This window comes from Aythya ferina (assembly GCF_964211825.1).
Source record: "Aythya ferina genome assembly, chromosome: 6".
NCBI lineage: Eukaryota > Metazoa > Chordata > Aves > Anseriformes > Anatidae > Aythya > Aythya ferina.
Window position 1 is genome coordinate 8,729,688 of NC_140303.1, and position 18,041 is coordinate 8,747,728.

The 18,041-nt window shown below is 40.1% G+C and overlaps 1 protein-coding gene across 4 annotated transcripts in view; it reads left to right on the plus strand.

The window, feature by feature from the left end:
* The window catches only part of NCKAP1 (NCK associated protein 1), a 59,368-nt gene extending 50,042 nt beyond the window's left edge, over positions 1-9,326 (plus strand). For all 4 annotated transcript variants that reach the window (XM_084524695.1, XM_084524694.1, XM_084524696.1 and 1 more), the window contains 4 exons: positions 504-620; positions 4,672-4,781; positions 7,461-7,550; positions 8,163-9,326. In XM_084524695.1, coding sequence (XP_084380821.1) covers positions 504-620; positions 4,672-4,781; positions 7,461-7,550; positions 8,163-8,279 — 434 coding nt within the window. In that variant the 3' untranslated portion in view covers positions 8,280-9,326. The remainder of the gene's footprint in view (positions 1-503; positions 621-4,671; positions 4,782-7,460; positions 7,551-8,162) is intronic.
* The last annotated feature ends 8,715 nt before the right edge of the window (positions 9,327-18,041 follow it).

The following is an 18,041-nucleotide window of genomic DNA, read 5'->3' on the forward strand; positions in this document are numbered from 1 at the left end:
TTAGGTTCTGTATTTTACCAACCATTGACTTTTATAAGCTAAACTGAACGCTGAGGTGTGGTGGCAATGATGTTTTTGAAAGGAACATCCTTCTAGTGCGAATTGTGATGAGTGCACCTCACCGCCTTCTGCGCATTTACCAATGGAAGAGTGCTGGAGGAGCTCTCTTCTTAGAGTGGTAACTGGATTTACACCAGCATTAAAACTACTACATGAGAACTACTCAACATATTAAAATCTTCGTAACTAAATAGTTAGAAGTGACAGGCTGGCAGCAGTCTTCATCTTTGTAGATAACAAGCTGGACATTTTGAAGCTCCACCCCGTGTCTTCTGGCAGAACTGCGATAGGATTCCTTCCTTCACAACATTACCAGATTTTGTTGGTTTTGGTTTTAAATTTCAGTTTGGTCAAACGCTTTATACTCTAAACAACCTACAGCTGAAAATACATATTTTGAGATGATTTTTGAATTAAAGAGCTTTTATTATTTTTGTTTTCAGAAAACATTAGTCCAGAAGAAGAATATAAAATCGCTTGCCTTCTCATGGTCTTCGTGGCAGTGTCCTTGCCAACTTTGGCTAGCAACGTGATGTCTCAGTATAGCCCTGCCATTGAAGGTAATGTAGAGTCAGCTGTTTGCTATGAATGCTTTCTTCATAGTAGTCCTGGGAGTTTCTTGAGTGCTTTTGCTGTAAATATTTACTTAAATTTTGCAGTGAAGAAAATTTAAAGCTCAGCTATCCCCAATCCAGAAAAGGTCTTTTGAAAGGTACTTTGAAAAGCATTTACTTAACTCTTGTTTGAGAGAATTTTCTATAAGAAGTGTGAGTCTCCTACTTGAGATTTTGAGAGCAGTTCAGATACTGTAGGGGGCAATCTTGGACTAATATGTGGAATTGGTAGAGCATATATTCTCTGTTAATTAGTGCAACAGTACAGATGATTTAGCAATAGTTTTATTGGCTTTGTGATACTCATATGAGGTATTTAATGTGCTGTTCATATTACTAAGCATAACGTTTTGAAGACGGGATCTGTGAGGTATGAGCTATGGACAGAATTGTATCCCACAGAATAGTTCAACTGGAAGGGAAAGAGAGAGAAAGCTTTTGCCTCAAGGAAATTCTTTGCATGTAATTCACGAAAAAAAAAGGCTCTTTCAGACAAATCTAAGTTGAAAAAGGATGACTGACAAATCTGTTCCAGTACATACAAAAGTCACCTTTTAGCTGTTCGAACTAGTTCTGTTGTGGTGTGTAGCATGGCTTGCATAAAAGACCAGGTTTGTTCTGCACCCATTTACCGGATACAGTGGGAAGGTGGTTTTTTTTCCTATTTTTTTAAGTCGCTTTACTTTAAATCAGGACGAAGTGTAACTCACGCAGTGTCTAAAGTGACTTCTGAAAATATAAAATACCAAAAAAAGAGCAAAAATTCTGAAAGCCTTCTATCACTTTGTGGTATGCAAATTGCATTTTTTTTTTTTGGGGGGACCACTCCGCACCCAAGGTTGGGGTTTTGAATGGGGTTAAAGATTTTGTAATTATATGTGTAAATTATCTTTCTTGATAGGGAACATTTTTTTCAATTTGAAGATCAGGTTTTTGTTAACTCAAGTTTCATTTTAAGCAGTGTAGCCTTTTGCCCATTATGAAGAAGTTGAATAAATTTCTGATGCTGTGAGTTGAACCTGAATAGTGATTTGAAAGGTCAAGAATTTTGAAGTTAACAGATTGTTCTGATGAACAGGGAGAACAATTTGTGTCCTGCAAAGTTCTTTCATGTTACCTACACTCAGTATTTCTACTGCTGCGTGTGTGTTTTCAAAGTCATGATGGCTAAAGGAAAAACTCAAAATACAGGCAAGAAGGACTATGAAATGGTCGGTAGGGACAGGGAGAAACTTGCTCGTTAAAGCACAGCTAGGGCAGTTTTCTTAACTTCATCCAAATGAACTCACTTATGCATGCTTAAGACCACATCTCTTAAATATTTATTGTTTGGAGTTTTGTAAAAGAAATCAGCTGGAAGCACCTTTTGATACCAGTTTTTCCTCCAAGAGTATCTTACATATTAGTCTCAAAGCTTATACTATTTGCCAAAGGGACAGTATTAAAATTTTTATTATGATTATATTTTCTTAATATTTATTTGTAAAAGAAGTCTGTGAGAAACACCCAGCCCTCTAAAAACATATTTCTAGGGAACCAGGGCAGGCCAGCTAGATGTGACTGCCCGTGTGCTTTCCCCAGAAGGTTGGAGCTTGTGTGGTTTTGTTTTGTTTGAATTTCCCTCTCTACTAAGGACCATCTTAGTCTGTAGGTTGCAAGCAGACTTAAACAGTAGATAAAGTTATCTTGTATCTATTTTATATGATGTAGCTTAAATATTCCAGTTTCTATAATTTAATTTATATTTGGTAACTCTTACTGCGAAGTCAGGCAAAGCCTGTTTCATAAGTGGTTTCTTAAGTTAATAAGATCTCATAAAACTGCGACTGGAGAGAAATTACATCTAGAACTCAAATAAGCCTGTATTAGGAGTTGGCACTGATTTTATGAGATGTGGTCCCTGTATTATGTAATTCTTTACTGAGTAGACTCTTTTTTATTAAGAGAAAAATAGTCTGGCAAAAGAACTATATAAATATGTTCACTCTACAAAAATAACTGAGCAAACAGAATAGACCTTGTCAGTCCTGCCTTCCTTGCATAATAATATTTTCTTGTTCTGCCCCGTATTGTAGAACATCTGGCTTTATACACTTCAAATATAGATACTATTTGCCAAATGGGAACTTAATAAATGCAGCTTTTTATGAAGTAAATTCTCTGGCCAAATCATGAATATTTTTTTTTACCATCAAGAAGCCACAGATTTGAAGGAGTTTCAGCTTTCTGCTCTGGCAAGACATGCCTCCCAATTACAGGCAGTTCTTGGACAGCTTTAGCAATGTCTGTGTTCTCTCTGCCTTCTTCAAGATCAAGGCTGTTTCTTCCACTAGCTCCAGATAAAGGCTCAGGCTCTAACAGACCGTTGTTTTTGTTCCCAGTGAGAAATCCGAATTTAGTCAAATACCAGACTAGAATGCTAGTTTGTTGTCTAGAGGCTAGACAAGAATACTGGTCTACAAGAGACAGCCTTTTCTGAATACCTGAAACCTGCCACAGATTGCAAGACCACAGTTTGTTGGTTCAATTCCCCTTCCTGATGCTTTTTGTACAGTCTCTTCATCACAGAAGTCAAGTCACTTGAGAAAGTAATATAAATTTAAATCAGCATTATTAAGCAGAGCATGTGTTCTTGACTGATCCAAAGTGATTATCCATTTCTTGATTACCATATTTACACAGCCTATTTAATTAAAAAATAGGAGACAGTAGGGTATTGGCTCTTGCCCAGACGGGTAAGAGGGCCTCCAGGGGGAGAACCACGGGGATCTTTGCTGGGACCTACAGGTCAGCCTATTCATAGTCCACCTGGAAAGGGTGGTGAAGGGTGAGGTGAGAGTTTTTGTGTCTGCGAAGTTCTTAAGGATGTTAGAGGAGTGAGGAGCTGCACATAGATAACCTGACACTGAGTAAAATGGATAATAAAACACCAAGTTAAACGCCTTGTAAATGAGTACGGTAATATGCAGGGAGGAGGGAATCACACAGGGTCTAGCTGACCTCACTATTTGAGCACCATCTTGGAGTTATGATAAATGACTGAATAAAATAATGAGCTTCATGACTGAATAAAATAATGACCCTCAGCAATGGTCAAAAAGTGGGCTGGTAAGAATAACCTGCCAGCATTATTTGCACGCATCCATGCTTTTTAACGCCTTCAAAGACCTCTTCCTTTTCAGGCTCTAGCACTTTCCCAAGGTATTTGTTTAGGTATGTATGAATTTTGTTGTAAAGTGGCAGACTTGGCTAAGTTGCCTAGAAGAGGTAGCAGGCTGACTGACGAGCAGTTCTTCTTGCTTTTCAGTTGTAGCTCCCTTTGAAAGCTGGTGTCATCTAATCACCTTCCAGTCCTCTGAAGCTTAGGTGAATTTTGGCAAGGTGTTATATACAGCAGTCAGTAATTCATAGAATCACAGAATGGTTTGGGTTGGAAGGGACATCAAAGTCCATCTCATTCCACCCCTCTGCCATGACCAGGGACAATTTCCACCAGACCAGGCTGCCCAAAGCCCCAACCAGCCTGGCCCTGAACACCTCCAGGGATGGGGGCATCCACAGCTTCTCTGGACAGCCTGTGCCAGTGCCTCACCACCCCCTGAGTAAATAATTTCTGATCTAAATCTACCCTCTCTCAGTTTAAAGCCATTGCTCCTTGTTCTGTTCACCAGTTTTGTTCCTGTAGAACAAGTCTTTGTTCACTCTCAAATTCTGTAATAACCAGATAAACTCCCAATATGTTTTTCTTTCCTTCTAAAAGCCACGAGGATCTTTGTCAGGTTGTTCTGACTGTTACAGCATTTGGAGGGGAGATCCGTACTTATGGTTGCTCTCCCAATCCCAAGTTCAGTGTGAACGAGTGCTTGGCTGCTGTTGTGTAAGGCGCTAGCAGTTGATCTTCCATTGTGACAAGTCTGTTTACTCTTTGGTAACATTTTCCAAAACACTGTCATTTTCAAACACAATGCTGACGTAATTTGTATATGTTTTTGTTTAGGGCATTGCAACAACATTCATTGCTTGGCAAAAGCTATCAACCAGATTGCTGCAGCTTTATTTACCATCCACAAGGGAAGCATTGAAGACCGTCTAAAAGAATTTTTGGCTGTATGTATGATTTAATTCCTAAAGATAGCTTCTTTAAACAGAGGGAACTCTGGCTCTCACTGCCCCCCAGTCCGTCTGATACGTAGTTCAGCTTTCATAGATCTGTCATTAAAGTGTTGATGTGTTTGTGATTCCAAGTGTTGCCTTAACTGCAGTAATCAGCCATGAGTGATCTTAATCGTAAGGACATACTGTAAAGATTTAGACTAGCATGGATGGATACGGATAAACAACGATTTTTCCAGTAGCAGCACTGTTTCATACTGCAATGTTACCTGTTTCTGTGCAGTTACAGATTGCAAAGAAATCGAGATTGTTGTATAATGCAGTCTTGATTTTGATTGGCAAGAAATCAGATGTCTGTTACTTTTTTCAAGTCTAGAAATCAGTTTAAAGTCATATCTTAACACAAAAAATACCTGTTTACTTCAGGAAGCATATCCAAAGTCGCATAGAAGTTGAAACTATACTTTGGGATGTAATGCAACTATTTCATAAAAGGTTGGTTTTGGTGCACAAAAAAAATACCACAAAACACATTGTTAATAGCAGTGTGTACATAAATTAAATCTAGGAATAGTCCTGTAGCAGTAATCAGTTGTGTTGGGTGATAGAAAGTAACAGTAGCACATGACTACTAGTGCCATAATTTTTTTTCAATATAACCCTTTGTTTATTAGTATTTTAGCACGTACCATCTTTTGCATTGAGTAGTCTGGGACTGCCAAAAGAAATGAGCTAAGATAAAGTGAGATAAAGTCACGATTCTGTCTAGCAGGCTTTTCCCGTGGTGTATTGGACTCTTTTTAGTTTATTTTACCTTTTCATGGAAGGTAACTCCAGAGTGGCTTTTCGCATTGAACCTTTTGACATGTCAGCCCTCCTTACACAGTAGCTGTCTGGTAGCTGCACGTTACAAGGATATTTGGGGAGAGGAATTTGTTACGCTTTAGTGTAGGTTGAAGATCAAAGCTTCTGAAATCTTTAGTGCTGCTTAGAAAAGAGCCAGAAGCCCTGAGGTGCTGGAGATGTATATTAAATTCATTTTGGTGTGCTTCTTAACCAGAAATAGAATTTGTAAAGTTTATTGCCCACTACTTGAAACTAAGGGCTGAAATGGCAGATTAACTTCAATTTTTCTAAAAAGCCACTGATTTTGAGTGATTCTTGGTTTTGGGTGCTTGTCCTCGGACTGAGACAAATATTCCCCCACCTCTTATTTTTGGTGCCTTACAGAGTTACAAGGTTTGGGTAATGGTAGCTTCCTGTACCAAGACGACAGAAGCAGTTTCATTTTTTTTTCCTTCAAAGGATCTTTCTCTCCTGGAAGTTCATTGCATTTTGTTAAACTGAAAAAACCTTTAGCCATTGACCTTGTGTAAAGCAACTGCTGGCTGTAAAAGATGAAAGAGAGATGGTCGTGTCAAGTTGCCTACATTTGACAAGTGAAGGAAACCAGTATAGTTTCATGTGATAAAAACACTTCTGGTATGAGGTTTTTCAGTGTTCATGAACTGGTTTCAGACCATTGCTTTTGCTGCACAGACCATGACTTGATGGTTCAGATATTTTGTTAATCTATCTTTTATGACAACTTTTATGTACCACTTGCTGTTAGTCCGAAAGGAAAACATCTCTCTAGAAGAAAATGTGCTGCTGGAGGTGATCTGCTTTCCTGTCAAAGTTAGTTAAATGGAGAAAAAAAAAACTTCCTAGGTTATTTAGTACTGATGAGTATGTGCTAAGATTCTTTTGAAGCAAGCATATTCACTTTATGCTACAGATTTTGGTTCAAGAGGAATGCTAAGTTAGATGTTCAAGTTACTATTTTGAATTTAAAACCATTTCTGATAAACGTGGTTCAGCAATACTGCTGTTGCTTGGTATGAGTGCATAAAAGATTGTACATCTGAAAGTTGAAAAGAGGTGTGTTTTTTTTTCCTCCATGTTTCTGTAAGGCATGAAAACATGGTTTACAAAATCATCTGGAGATCACTTATTTTATAGTATTGCGTAATCCTGAGCTTGTTTATAGCTAAGTCTATGTATAAGTTTCTACAATATCTAGTTTCTAGGATATCTTTTTAAAAAAAAAACAAAACACTAGTAAAGTGAGGTGCTTATGGTTTAAAAAAACATGATTCATTTACAGTCAGGGTGACATTTCTTCAATTAAACATTCAGCTTTGAAAGTGAAACAGCTTTTCATTCTGCTACAAAATGGTATAACTTCAAATAGTGAAAACTCTACCCTTTTTAATGTAGCAAGTCTATAAGCATATTGGGAAAGTGATTAATTTTTTTAACAAGTGAGGTCTTGTTCCGTGGGATGTGTAATTGACTTCAGTAAACTTGATTACAGTCACCTTATCTACTTTGAATACAAGTTCTTCACAATAAATGAATTGGCTTTTATTGTATTAAAATAGCACAAACTGCTTATTAAACACTCTAGAAGTAAACAGAAATGTCTCCATGAGAGTGAAACCCAGTGATGATTAGTGCCCTCAGGTTTATTTTCCTTTGTAGTTGCTAGTAAGGTGCAGTGCTATCAGATAGGTTATCTATGTATTCAGAGGGGTGTGTGTGTGTGTGTGTGTGTATAGTAAAGTAGCTGAAGCTGATCAATGTTGTGGTTTTGTTTTTTTCTTATTGCTTTGAAATACTCAATGTATGTAGCTTGCATCGTCTAGTCTACTGAAGATTGGCCAGGAGACGGACAAAACTACTACAAGGAACAGAGAGTCTGTTTACCTACTGTTAGACATGGTAAGCTTTTGTCTATTTTATGTTATTAACTTAAGAAATAGTCTCCACATCGCATTGTTCAACAAGTGGCTTCAACAGTCACGTAGTCACGTTTGTTGTTGTAGTTCATCAACCAGTAGAGATAACGCTTCATGTCATTCTTGTTGGCATTCTAGTGTCAGGAATTAATCTTTTTTGTTCTCCCAGCACTGACACGTTTTTACCATTGTCTTTTGTTGCCTAGAGCATTGTATCACATTGTTCAGGTAATTTGCATTGTTGATTTAGTATATACAATATTAAAATAAAACTTTGCATTAAAGAAGTGCTGTTCAGAGTATTGGGGGTGGAAGCCTCTTTGCTGGGAGGTTTTTCTTTTAATACTCTGTATATTGTGAAAATAGAAAGAATGATGCATGGTTTTACGTATACATACAACTAGCTTTGAGGAGCAGTGAATCTATAGTGGTCTGTTTCTCTCCCATCTGTCCCCAAACTTTGTATTATTTCTTTTTGCTATGAAAAATGTCAGTGGTGGTGTGGTGCAGACCAGAAATCCTTACACTGAAGAGATTATCAGCAGCAACCAGTTGAAGGTGTTCTGCAAAACCTTGTGTTTCTGGTGTTTTTCAGATTGTGCAGGAGTCTCCATTCCTGACAATGGATCTCTTGGAGTCTTGTTTCCCTTATGTCTTGCTGAGAAACGCATACCATGCTGTCTACAAACAAAGTGTCACATCCTCTGCCTAAGTATCTACTTACTGGAGATAAGACATAGCACGCATCTATGTGGCCTCAGTTTTATCTGTAAACTGTGGAGCTATTTTACTTTATGGCCTGATGAACAGTTTTGTGGATTATAAACTTTTTCCATAAAGTTGTATTTCTGATCAGTGGTTTCTTAATATGGTTGTACTACAATATAAGCTTGGTTGATTTTAGGTTGCACATTCATGGAAAAATCTTTTTTTTTTTCTCATTTCTTCCTTTTCTTTTTTATTTTAGAGCATCAGTTATGTTTAAAGAAATACTACTTCTGCTATATGTTTTTGATATTGATCATGCAAAACAAAAATTGCTTGTTTATTTCCCAGAAGAAAAATGTATTTAGTGATTATTTTAGATAGTGTAGCTTTCATCTGTGTGTAAATTATTTCATATAGGGAGAGTTATAATCTTGTACCTATTGTTCTTATTGAAAACAAATATTGGATGTGCATTTCTGTGAAGTAATTACAGCATTTCTAGTTTTATTTTGAAACATTCACCAATCTATGTACTATGACACTATCTAACATAAAATGTTATAGGACTGCTTATCCTTAGGACAGCAGTCCTCTCCTGATACTCTTAAACAACAGCAAGTGATGTTGTTTGTATAAAGCATAGTGGAAATTTTTTTTAAACTAACTTCTGTGGTGCCCTGTTGGCATTAACACTACCATTGTACCCTGCTGTATAATAAACATTCTTACACCTTTATCACATGTTGATAAAATGTTAGCCCCTAACCACTTTTTATATGTTTTAAATTTTTGAAATTCAAGTGTACCTTCCATAACATACAATAAACACTAGACTGTATTATCTGTAGGTGAATTATTTTTAATATAAATGTTATCCTAGTATTTTAAGCTTAAACTGTGCTGCTGTGCATTGATTTACATCTCACAGTTCATTAAATATCAATCCTTGGAGCTTTTATGTGAAGATTTCTTTTAATCCTTCACCTTTTGGCTTCTGTGATGCTGAATCTTGTAAAAAGTGGAAGAAGGAATTAAAACCAGTGTAAAAAGAGTCAGTTCAGTGCCATTATCCTTTGAATCGTACTTGTATGTAACAAAAGAAGAAAAGCATGTATGCAGTACGTAGCGACGCCAGCTATACCCGTAGAAACGAGTGAATTGTTGAAGTATAAAACCCGAAATAACCATAAAACAAGAGAGTGTTGCTAAAACTGTAGCATCACCTAGACAGATGGACAAAAGGCCTGTTTTTAATCGCTTGTGCAAGTTGGCGTGTGGGCCAGCATTGGCTCGTGTAGCCCGAAAGCTGGGCAGCTGGCTGGGCTCTCTAAGCCGCAGCGGGAGAGAGCTGCGTGGCTCTCGGTGGCACGGGCTCTGGGCATTGTACAGAGCCCTTCTTCTCAATGCAACTTACGTGCATGCTGGTAACTTTTTCTATTATAAAAGAGCTGTTGTGAGCTCAGTTACAATAGCTTCCTCTGTCCGGAGGAAAAAAGTACTGGAATAAAATTGTCCTAAGGAAGCAAGGCAGTACATCTGTTTTTTTCCTAATTACGCTTTTTGTCTTAGAACCATGGAGCTGTTTTTAAAATCAATAATTTGGTAACGTGACAAATAAGTTTGTTCATAAAGAGGTTAGGTCACATGTGAGACTTAAGAGTTTTGTTCTATATTTAAGGTCTAATACATTCAGATGTCTTATTTAAGATTTTGATTGTAAGTAGCCTTTTGTGGAAGAAGTAATGCCTATTTGCAAGACTGACCAATGAAAAACTCATGTTACTTGTGGTTTAAGAAATAACCTTTTTTGTCTTTTATCTTTTAAAGTTCAAATGAATTGTATTTTGGTTGTTTACCTCTGATCCGTATCAGCTTTCCACTGTCGCAAGGTGTTACTGAACTAATCCTAGAAAATAGCTGATCTCTAACAAGTAGATAACAAGTACAGCATCTCTGCAGGAAGCTACATCCAAAGCACTCCAATGAGATTGTCCTGACCTTTTTGGACTTGGTAGTTTCTCTAGGAGCCGTTCTATGATTGTGCTGTGCTGTCTGGCACACAAACGCCAGATGTCTTTTTAACTATCCTTCCTAAGAGGACTAAAAGCAAGCTCAGAACCAAACCCAAGGTTTGGACTCAGCCGTGAGAGGTTTGGGTTGTGGAGTGGTGAGTGTTGTTGGTTGGTTTTTGTTTGTTTGTTTATTTATTTGTTTGGATTTTGTTTTGTCTTTCAGGGGCAAGGGTTGTTCTTGCTTTGTTCTTACCGTATTGCTCTTACTTCTGGTATCATTCTGGTTTCCTCGAGGCAGCCTGTGTCTATGCACTCCGTAAACAGTAGTCAGTCTGCACCGAGATCGTTGGAGAAGAAGTTGGAGGAGGAGTATTTCCTCTGGAGCCAGCAACACCATGTCCACAGCTTCACAAGCTTGTCTGTTGGTGTTGTATATTGAGTCACTTCAGATGGCAATTGATAAGCACAAGTGCTTGTAGCTCTGGAGCATGAAGCACGGTGGCTGAGCTGGTCCCACATGGAGCCGGTTTGGATCAGGTGTGTAACTTGTAGGGGAGGGCTCTGCCTCACACAGGAAAAAGCATGGAAGAAGAATGTCCTGTTGCTGCCCAGAAAACTATTTTTCAGTTGAAGTGTCCATCAGGGTAAAAGATTACCACCAAAAATAATGGCTACTTGTAAACCTTTTTAGCAGCTCCTTTTCTAGAGGGGAAAAGGAATCGGTAGTCCAGCTGACACTCAGGCTATACTTCTGATGCACTGGAGAGTGGCATTCTCCCCAGAAAATGTTGAAATCAGGTGGTGATTTGAGGAAAGACAGGAGCCTTCAGCTGGTCGTCATAGGCTTGGTGTAGGACTTCATAGCTTATTTATTCCAGATTCCAGAATTCTCGACCACAAGCCAATGAACATCTCTTGTTGATGAACTGTGTTTTTGCCAAATGTTTCCCCAGTCCCAGGGATTCAGCAGGGATTCACATACTGAAGGGGGAGTGCGGGGTGACTCACCAGTAACTTACACATCCTGTAAGTACAGTTATGTCTGCACTAATGCTGTAACATTTTTAGGTGAATCACTCTCAGCTGAACCATGCTCAAAGCTAGGCTGATAGATGTAGCAAGTTATTCTGTTGAATCAATTATTTTTTTCTTCAAATTGTTTTAACATAGAAATTCAAGCATCTTTTAATCCCATAGTGCATTTTGGGTACTGTAGAAATTTACTTTAGTTGTATTGGCTGATAAATTAAGGATTGAATAAATACAGGGAAGCTGCTTTCACTTGAATACTTCTGGCTAGTCCTGAAACAGTGACACGGCTTGCTGTGCAAAGCAGGGGAGTTTAAGCGACAGCTACTCACATCTGATTGGTTTTGTGAATGGGAGCCACTACTTTCAGGATTGTCAATTAACCAGTTTTCAAAAATGTTCAAGTTCTGCCTATTTTTTTCTTAAAGTACACATTTTGAATCATTTTTTACGATAATTAAATTCTCCCACTGAAATTACAAATGGTTTTTTTTGTTTGTTTGTTTGTTTTTGCTAGAAAACGAGCACTTCTTGTGTGCTTTTGCTTTTTTTTTTTTTTGAGTTATAAAGTCTGTAGACATTCGTACTAACGCATAACAAAATGTACCACCACCACCCCCCAGGCCTGTGTCCAAAACCGTGTCTAATTAGCTATTAGTCATGCTGTTTCTAGTGCTAGGAGGTTAAAATGACCCTGCTGTCTGGGTATAGTGTCAGTGTGTCTTACACAATTCATTAATTGAAAATGTACTAAATTCTGAATCAAAAGCATATGTTTTGTCCAGCATTACAGCACGGGGATTGGAATAGTTTCTTCTGTTGACATTCAGGATATTTACCTCGCTGATGATTGTAGTTATCTTGAAAGAAGTGTTTTCTCACAAATAATAAAGTTTTTTAAATAAAAATAGTAATACTGACACGTGTGAGTACAGATGAGAGTTGCAAAGCTATTAGAGCCAAGTGCTTGAAAGCCCGATGCTAGTAAGTCTTGTTCCTTGTCCATTAACAAAGTAATTTCCTATCTTTTTGCTGGTCACTTGACATTGCCACCAGATGAGGAAGGCATTGTCACAAGGTGTCAGCCAAGTTTTCTGCTTTCCCCTCCCTGCCCTTCCCTCTATAGTTGTTGTGTGGGCTTGGAGTTTCGCTAAATGTGAAGTAAATGGGCAGCCAGTGCAGAGAGCAGAAGTCTCATGTTTAGTAAAAGCAGTATTATTTCTAAACTAAACCTAAATGGTCATCTCTTTAATAGCAAGGACACAACAGTAACAAAACCAAATCCGTTCCTTGCAGAGCCACGTGGAGGAAAGAAGAATGAAAGTTAGAATGCCCTGTAAATGTGTCTTGGGATATATGAAAGAGGAGGAGTAAAAAGAAAAGGGAGGTAAGAGGGGAGCTGAAAGCAGTGATCATAGTGCTTGGAGAAGTCAGAGACAGTGTTGCTCAAGAACTCCGAGTCCGTTTCCGAAGTGAAGGCTTCATTCTGGCACTTTAAGCTTAAATCCAGATCATATCTCTCCACAATTGCATTAAAAGGCTCAACAGGGATGGCATCTGTTTGCCACTCCACACAGACAAAGCAGCAAATGTGTCCAAGCATAGGATCGCGTGTAAATAAAGGATGCCTCAAAGTGTACAACTGTGAGGCATCTTGATGTGAGCGTGTATTTGGAAAGCCCAAGCCAGCAAAACCAGATTGGAACATCTCTCTTGTTTCTGTTACAGTGAAACCGTAAAGACTGCTGCTTGGATTTAGTTCCATGCATGCGTTTAAAGGGGAACACAGCAGGAGTGATGCTTAGCGATAGCACTACAGTGGGGTCAGGTAAGCAAAAGGGTTTGTCTCAGGGGTTTATTGCCTTGGATAGCGAAGTCCTTAGAGATCAGATGCTAAGGAGCAGTTCTTAGCATTGTCTGAGCCTGTGACACTTGCTTTAAATTAAGCTAGGGAAATCATTGCACTACTGCTTTCATAGGGATTTTTGTTTGAGTGCTAAGTGAACTGTTCCCTAATGAAAGTTTGGAGGAAAAGTGTAATGATTACCCTGGAATATCTGTTTGACTTTTATCTGTAATACTAACTTACAGTATTAAAATAGCATGGCTAATAAATGATAACACTGAAGCCAGTTGAAACTGGTGGCAATTATTTCCAGAGAAGTGCATGGAGTCAGTTCTCTTAATGTTAAATCTCTTCAGCTGGTGGGGATGGACACGGGCCCGTGGACTGTGGGACCGGGCTGACCCTTGGCACAGGCACAGCTGCCCGAGGCCTCAGATGCCTTTCAGGAAGGATCTTTTCCAAGCAACATCACCTTGGAGCTTCTCAAAATCTCAGTGACTGCAGAAGATCCAAGCAGCAAAAAAATAAGTAGCATGTCAGTCTTGTTATTTTGCAGGCAGGTGTTGGGAACAGGGAAGAGTGAGTGAGGATGTAGCCTCTGGTGTAGCATCGAGGTGCCTGCACCACAGCTTTTAGGTCTATGAGCTGCTGAGCATTCAGTGAGCCCCTGGAAGGCAGGGGGGATGAAATCCAAGGCATGGAAAACCACGTGGGAGCAGTGTAAATCCACCCGCAGGCTCTTTGAGACAAGTGGGCCGGGGCGGTGAGGGGCTGGGTAGCTCCCAGCAGTGTTGTCTGCGAAGCAGACAGAAGCGCTGCTGTCTTCTCCCGAAGGAAAGCTGCCAATAAAAAAAAATCCAGTGGTGGTGGAAGATACATTTCTCCAAATTCGTATTGCATTGGTTCCAGCGGAGAGGCAGAGCACCCCACAGACAGGGTACTGGGTCATTGTAGGTGTAATTAGTGAGCAGGTTGAGCGTGAGCTTTCCTAAGTCACAAAACCTTAATCCAATCTATTCCAATCCATTGAAATTAGCCAAATGTTTCTATCTTTGGTTGTGAGTTATACTGCTCTAAAGGGATTTGTGTTTCCAAATTTAGTAAACAAGCCTGTGGCTTCAGGGAGGGAAAAAGCAGCGTTCTTGTAGCAACAGTCTAGAAATGTGTGAAAAACGAGGCTGACAAAAAGCTCGTTGGGAGGTTTGTTTTATGGACCTCGTGAAAGTAATACTAGGTGAGGATAACAAAATGGCCTGCGTTTAAAAACTATAAATACTGTCTGGAAGAGTGCCACTAACTCTTTCCCTTGGCAGTGTTTGAGCTGTGGAAGTTCATTGAGTGGAGAAGTAAAGCAGCTTTAAAACATTTTAGTTACCAACACTGTCATCCCATTGTTTCACTTGCCTTATGTTTGGTTAAATAGTACCACCAGGGAGCGAGGAGATAAACATTTCAATAGCTCCCTGGGTGTGATTCTTAATCTGCCACCACCGAAGTCGTTGTGGGATTAAGAATGATGATCTGAAAGTCCCAGAGTTCCCAAAATAACCCCAGAAGTTACTGTGTGTGTATGGGCCTCGCTTAAGTCCCAGCATTTGCATTCAGCCCCACCCTATAGATCACCAGCTCTTCCCTAATTCTTACGAGCCTATACCTATTTTCTACCTTTGTACTTTGTTTAATAGAAATAAAGCAGAAAAATGGGGGTGCCCTCACAGAGTGACAGCAGCCTTGGTAACTTGCACAATTTTTTAGACTTTCTGCAAGCCTGAAATGTCTGATAAATGTCGGGTGTGAAGCTAGAGGGAAGCATCAGGCAGCTACGTCTGCGGAGCATCCTCTGCCGGGCACACCCCTAACCTCTGTAAGGGGGCCGGTGGAGAAAGCCTGCTATCGAGGCTCAGCGTGACAAATTGGCATCAGGGAACCTGGAAATCTTTGCTTGGGAGAGTTAAAAATGTCTGCGAGTGTGGTTGACTTGAAATGCAGTTACTTGTACAGGATTAGATTTCCTGGTTTTCTGTTTTCTAGATCATTTGCTGTCTGCGCGTCTCGCAGGTGTGTGAGGGAAAGCACTCAGGAAAGGCACTGTTTCTGTTCCCAAAATTTCTGAGGCTCCACTACAGACCCTTTGTCATCCCGCTAGCAGTTGCTAAAAACAGGAGTAAAATACACACGGCTCCTATTTATAGGAAAAGCCTGATCCTAGAACATGTCAAACCCAGTCAGCTCCCACTGAAATCAGTGGTAAGTCTGCATTTCAGCACCTGGCGATGCGGTGCTGGTGCTGTAAAACCGGACTGTTTTTGCAGGTTTTATTTTTAGGTGTGGGTGTGATTCGGTACTTAATGCTGCTGCACGCTGCTAATAAATCTCTGTAAGCAGGAGCAGAGGCAGGCTGCGGCAGTGCAACCGGAGAGGTTATAAATCTCAGGCAGCAAATTTATGGTTTAACAAAATTAAATTTGGAGTGGTTATGGCGTTGAAGCTAGGCAGCTCAAGTTGTTCCTATAGAGGCCAGAATAGAAACGCTTCATAATGTATGTGATTTTACAGAGATTTGCAATTTTTGCCTTAAATACCCCATCTGGAGGTGATTATAACTCTGAGAGGGTTAAGTGGAGTCTGTTGTGTCTTTAGTATGGCCGCAGTGGGAGGGAAGGATGTATTTTTTGTTATCAGCACGATCATTATAACAGTGTACAGCATTTGGGGCAGTAGAATAACAAAACTAAATGCACATACGCATAAATACTTGAGCAGCAGTCTTAAAAACAAACAAAACACTTTGTTAATCTTAAATCTGCAAGCCCGGGTGCTGCCCCGCCGACTGTTTTGGGTGTGAGTTCAGCCCAGCTCCCTCGTGCTGTTTTCTACATGTTTTCTGCAGCGTAGATGGATTCTGTAAATATTTAGGCAAACAAGGTAGCCCACAGTACTTGCAGTGTTGTTATCTGAAGGGCACACTTGTGGAACTGGGGACAAAGTTTCTGTTAACTTCAGTGTTTGATGCCTCTGAAAAGTCAGCTCTTCTGATGTTTCTTAGCTTTAAGCACCTATCTGACACTTTTGGCTTATTTTCTTACACTTTTAGTCATAAACATGTGCAACTGCAAAAACATTATTTTTGTATGAATTCTTAAATGGGAAGAGATCTGTACATGTCAGAAAAAGCACTTCTGTATTGTGAAAACGCTGGTTCTGAGTGCCAACACAAGCTGGAGGTGGCTTATTTTCAAGGAGAGTTACAGTGCACGTGGCATTTCAGTCACTTTATAAAATTTGGAGCAATGAAATGCTCTCTGGCATGAGTTTTGACTTTGTGTAATGGTCACAGGTTTGAGAGGCTACAGATTAAAGATAGCATTTAATGCTCTGAATTTAAGCTGTGCTCTCCCAGGAGAAAAGATGGGAGTCCCAGCCTCTGCTTTCCTCCAGTGTGCACCTACTGCATGCCAGAGCCCGCGATGGGGCAGGTTGTGGACGTAATTCCAGCTGAACAACCAGCTGAGATCTCTCTTTCAGCTGAGATCTACCATGCCTAAATTTGCAGAGTTTATCTCCTGAAAGACTGCTGCACTTGAAACAAGATGGGAGGATCGTCCGAAAGATGTGTCATGAGGCTCAGCTTTCTGTCTTCTGCTGCAAGTCTCTGGCGTGTGTGGCTGAACGCTTTGTCAGGCACACACCTCTTGCAGGTTTTCTGCAGCAAAACTCGTGCAATTTCCAGCGCCCGGATGGGAAGAGAGCACTGCAGGTAGGAAACTTCATTAGCAAGGAGGTGTAAGCCTCTACATGGCCACGAAAGCCAGGAAAGTCATAAGCAGCAAACACATCCACCCTGCAAAGTGAGACTTCAGTGGTAGATACACACACATATATTGGTTTAAACATAACACGCGTGTTTCTGTAGGCTGTGTTTCTTCAACAGAATTAAATAGAAATGGGAGAGTAGAACGGGATGCAAAGTGCTAGGCAAACAGCCCTTTGCTAAGATTTCAAGACGACAGGTAATGTGAGCAAATATGAAGGTGAAAAATTTGTCTCTGGGACGCACGCGGACCCCGAGGGCACAGGATAGTTAATAACGAGCTGTCTCATAAAAACAGCCTGAAAAATTACAAGTCTGGAAGAGGCTGCATTGAAAGAACCTTTTCTTCTTCCTTTCTGTTTTCAAGTCATCCACGCAGAAGCTTGAGAGATTATTAAAATAACTTAATAGTCCCCTGTGTTTTGTCTACCTGAGGGAGTTGTAACAAGACCCCGGCTGGAGCAGGAAATGTACAATAAATCCCATTTTTATGACTCTGTAAGTCAATGGCTTTATGGTTTTAGTAACTGCCATGTAAAGAAGTATTGTAGGTTTGGGGGTTTTGGTGGGTTTTTGTGTTTTTATTTTCCAAGGCAGTGTACGTAAGGAAATTAAAATGTGGGTAATCCTGAGGTCGCTATGGAAAGGCTTAGGAAAGTGAAAACCTGTTCTGAATAAGTATTGTCTCATCTCAGCTGGGTTTCTGAGCAGATACCGGGTCTGGGGAGTGTGTGAGCAGAAAGGAGGAAGGCGCAGTGCTCACAGCCTAATGCAAGCTATTCCCTGCCCTACAGATGCGTTTTGTGGTGTCCGAAACTCAAACATAGCCAGCACTGAGGGCACTTGGCCTCTCCCTGCAGGTAGTTGTTACACACCAGGGAAAAAGACTAAAAAAGGTGCACCTGTCTTGTGTTTTTTCCCGGTCCTCGATGTATTCCTTTCACCTTAAGATCCAGACCCTTAGGTAGTGCAAGGCAGGCAGCCGTGCTCGTGTCCCCTCCTCAGCAGCACAGGGGCCATCAGCCTCTCTCAGGAAGCTGACTCTGGCTTCTTAAACAAACAGTTGCT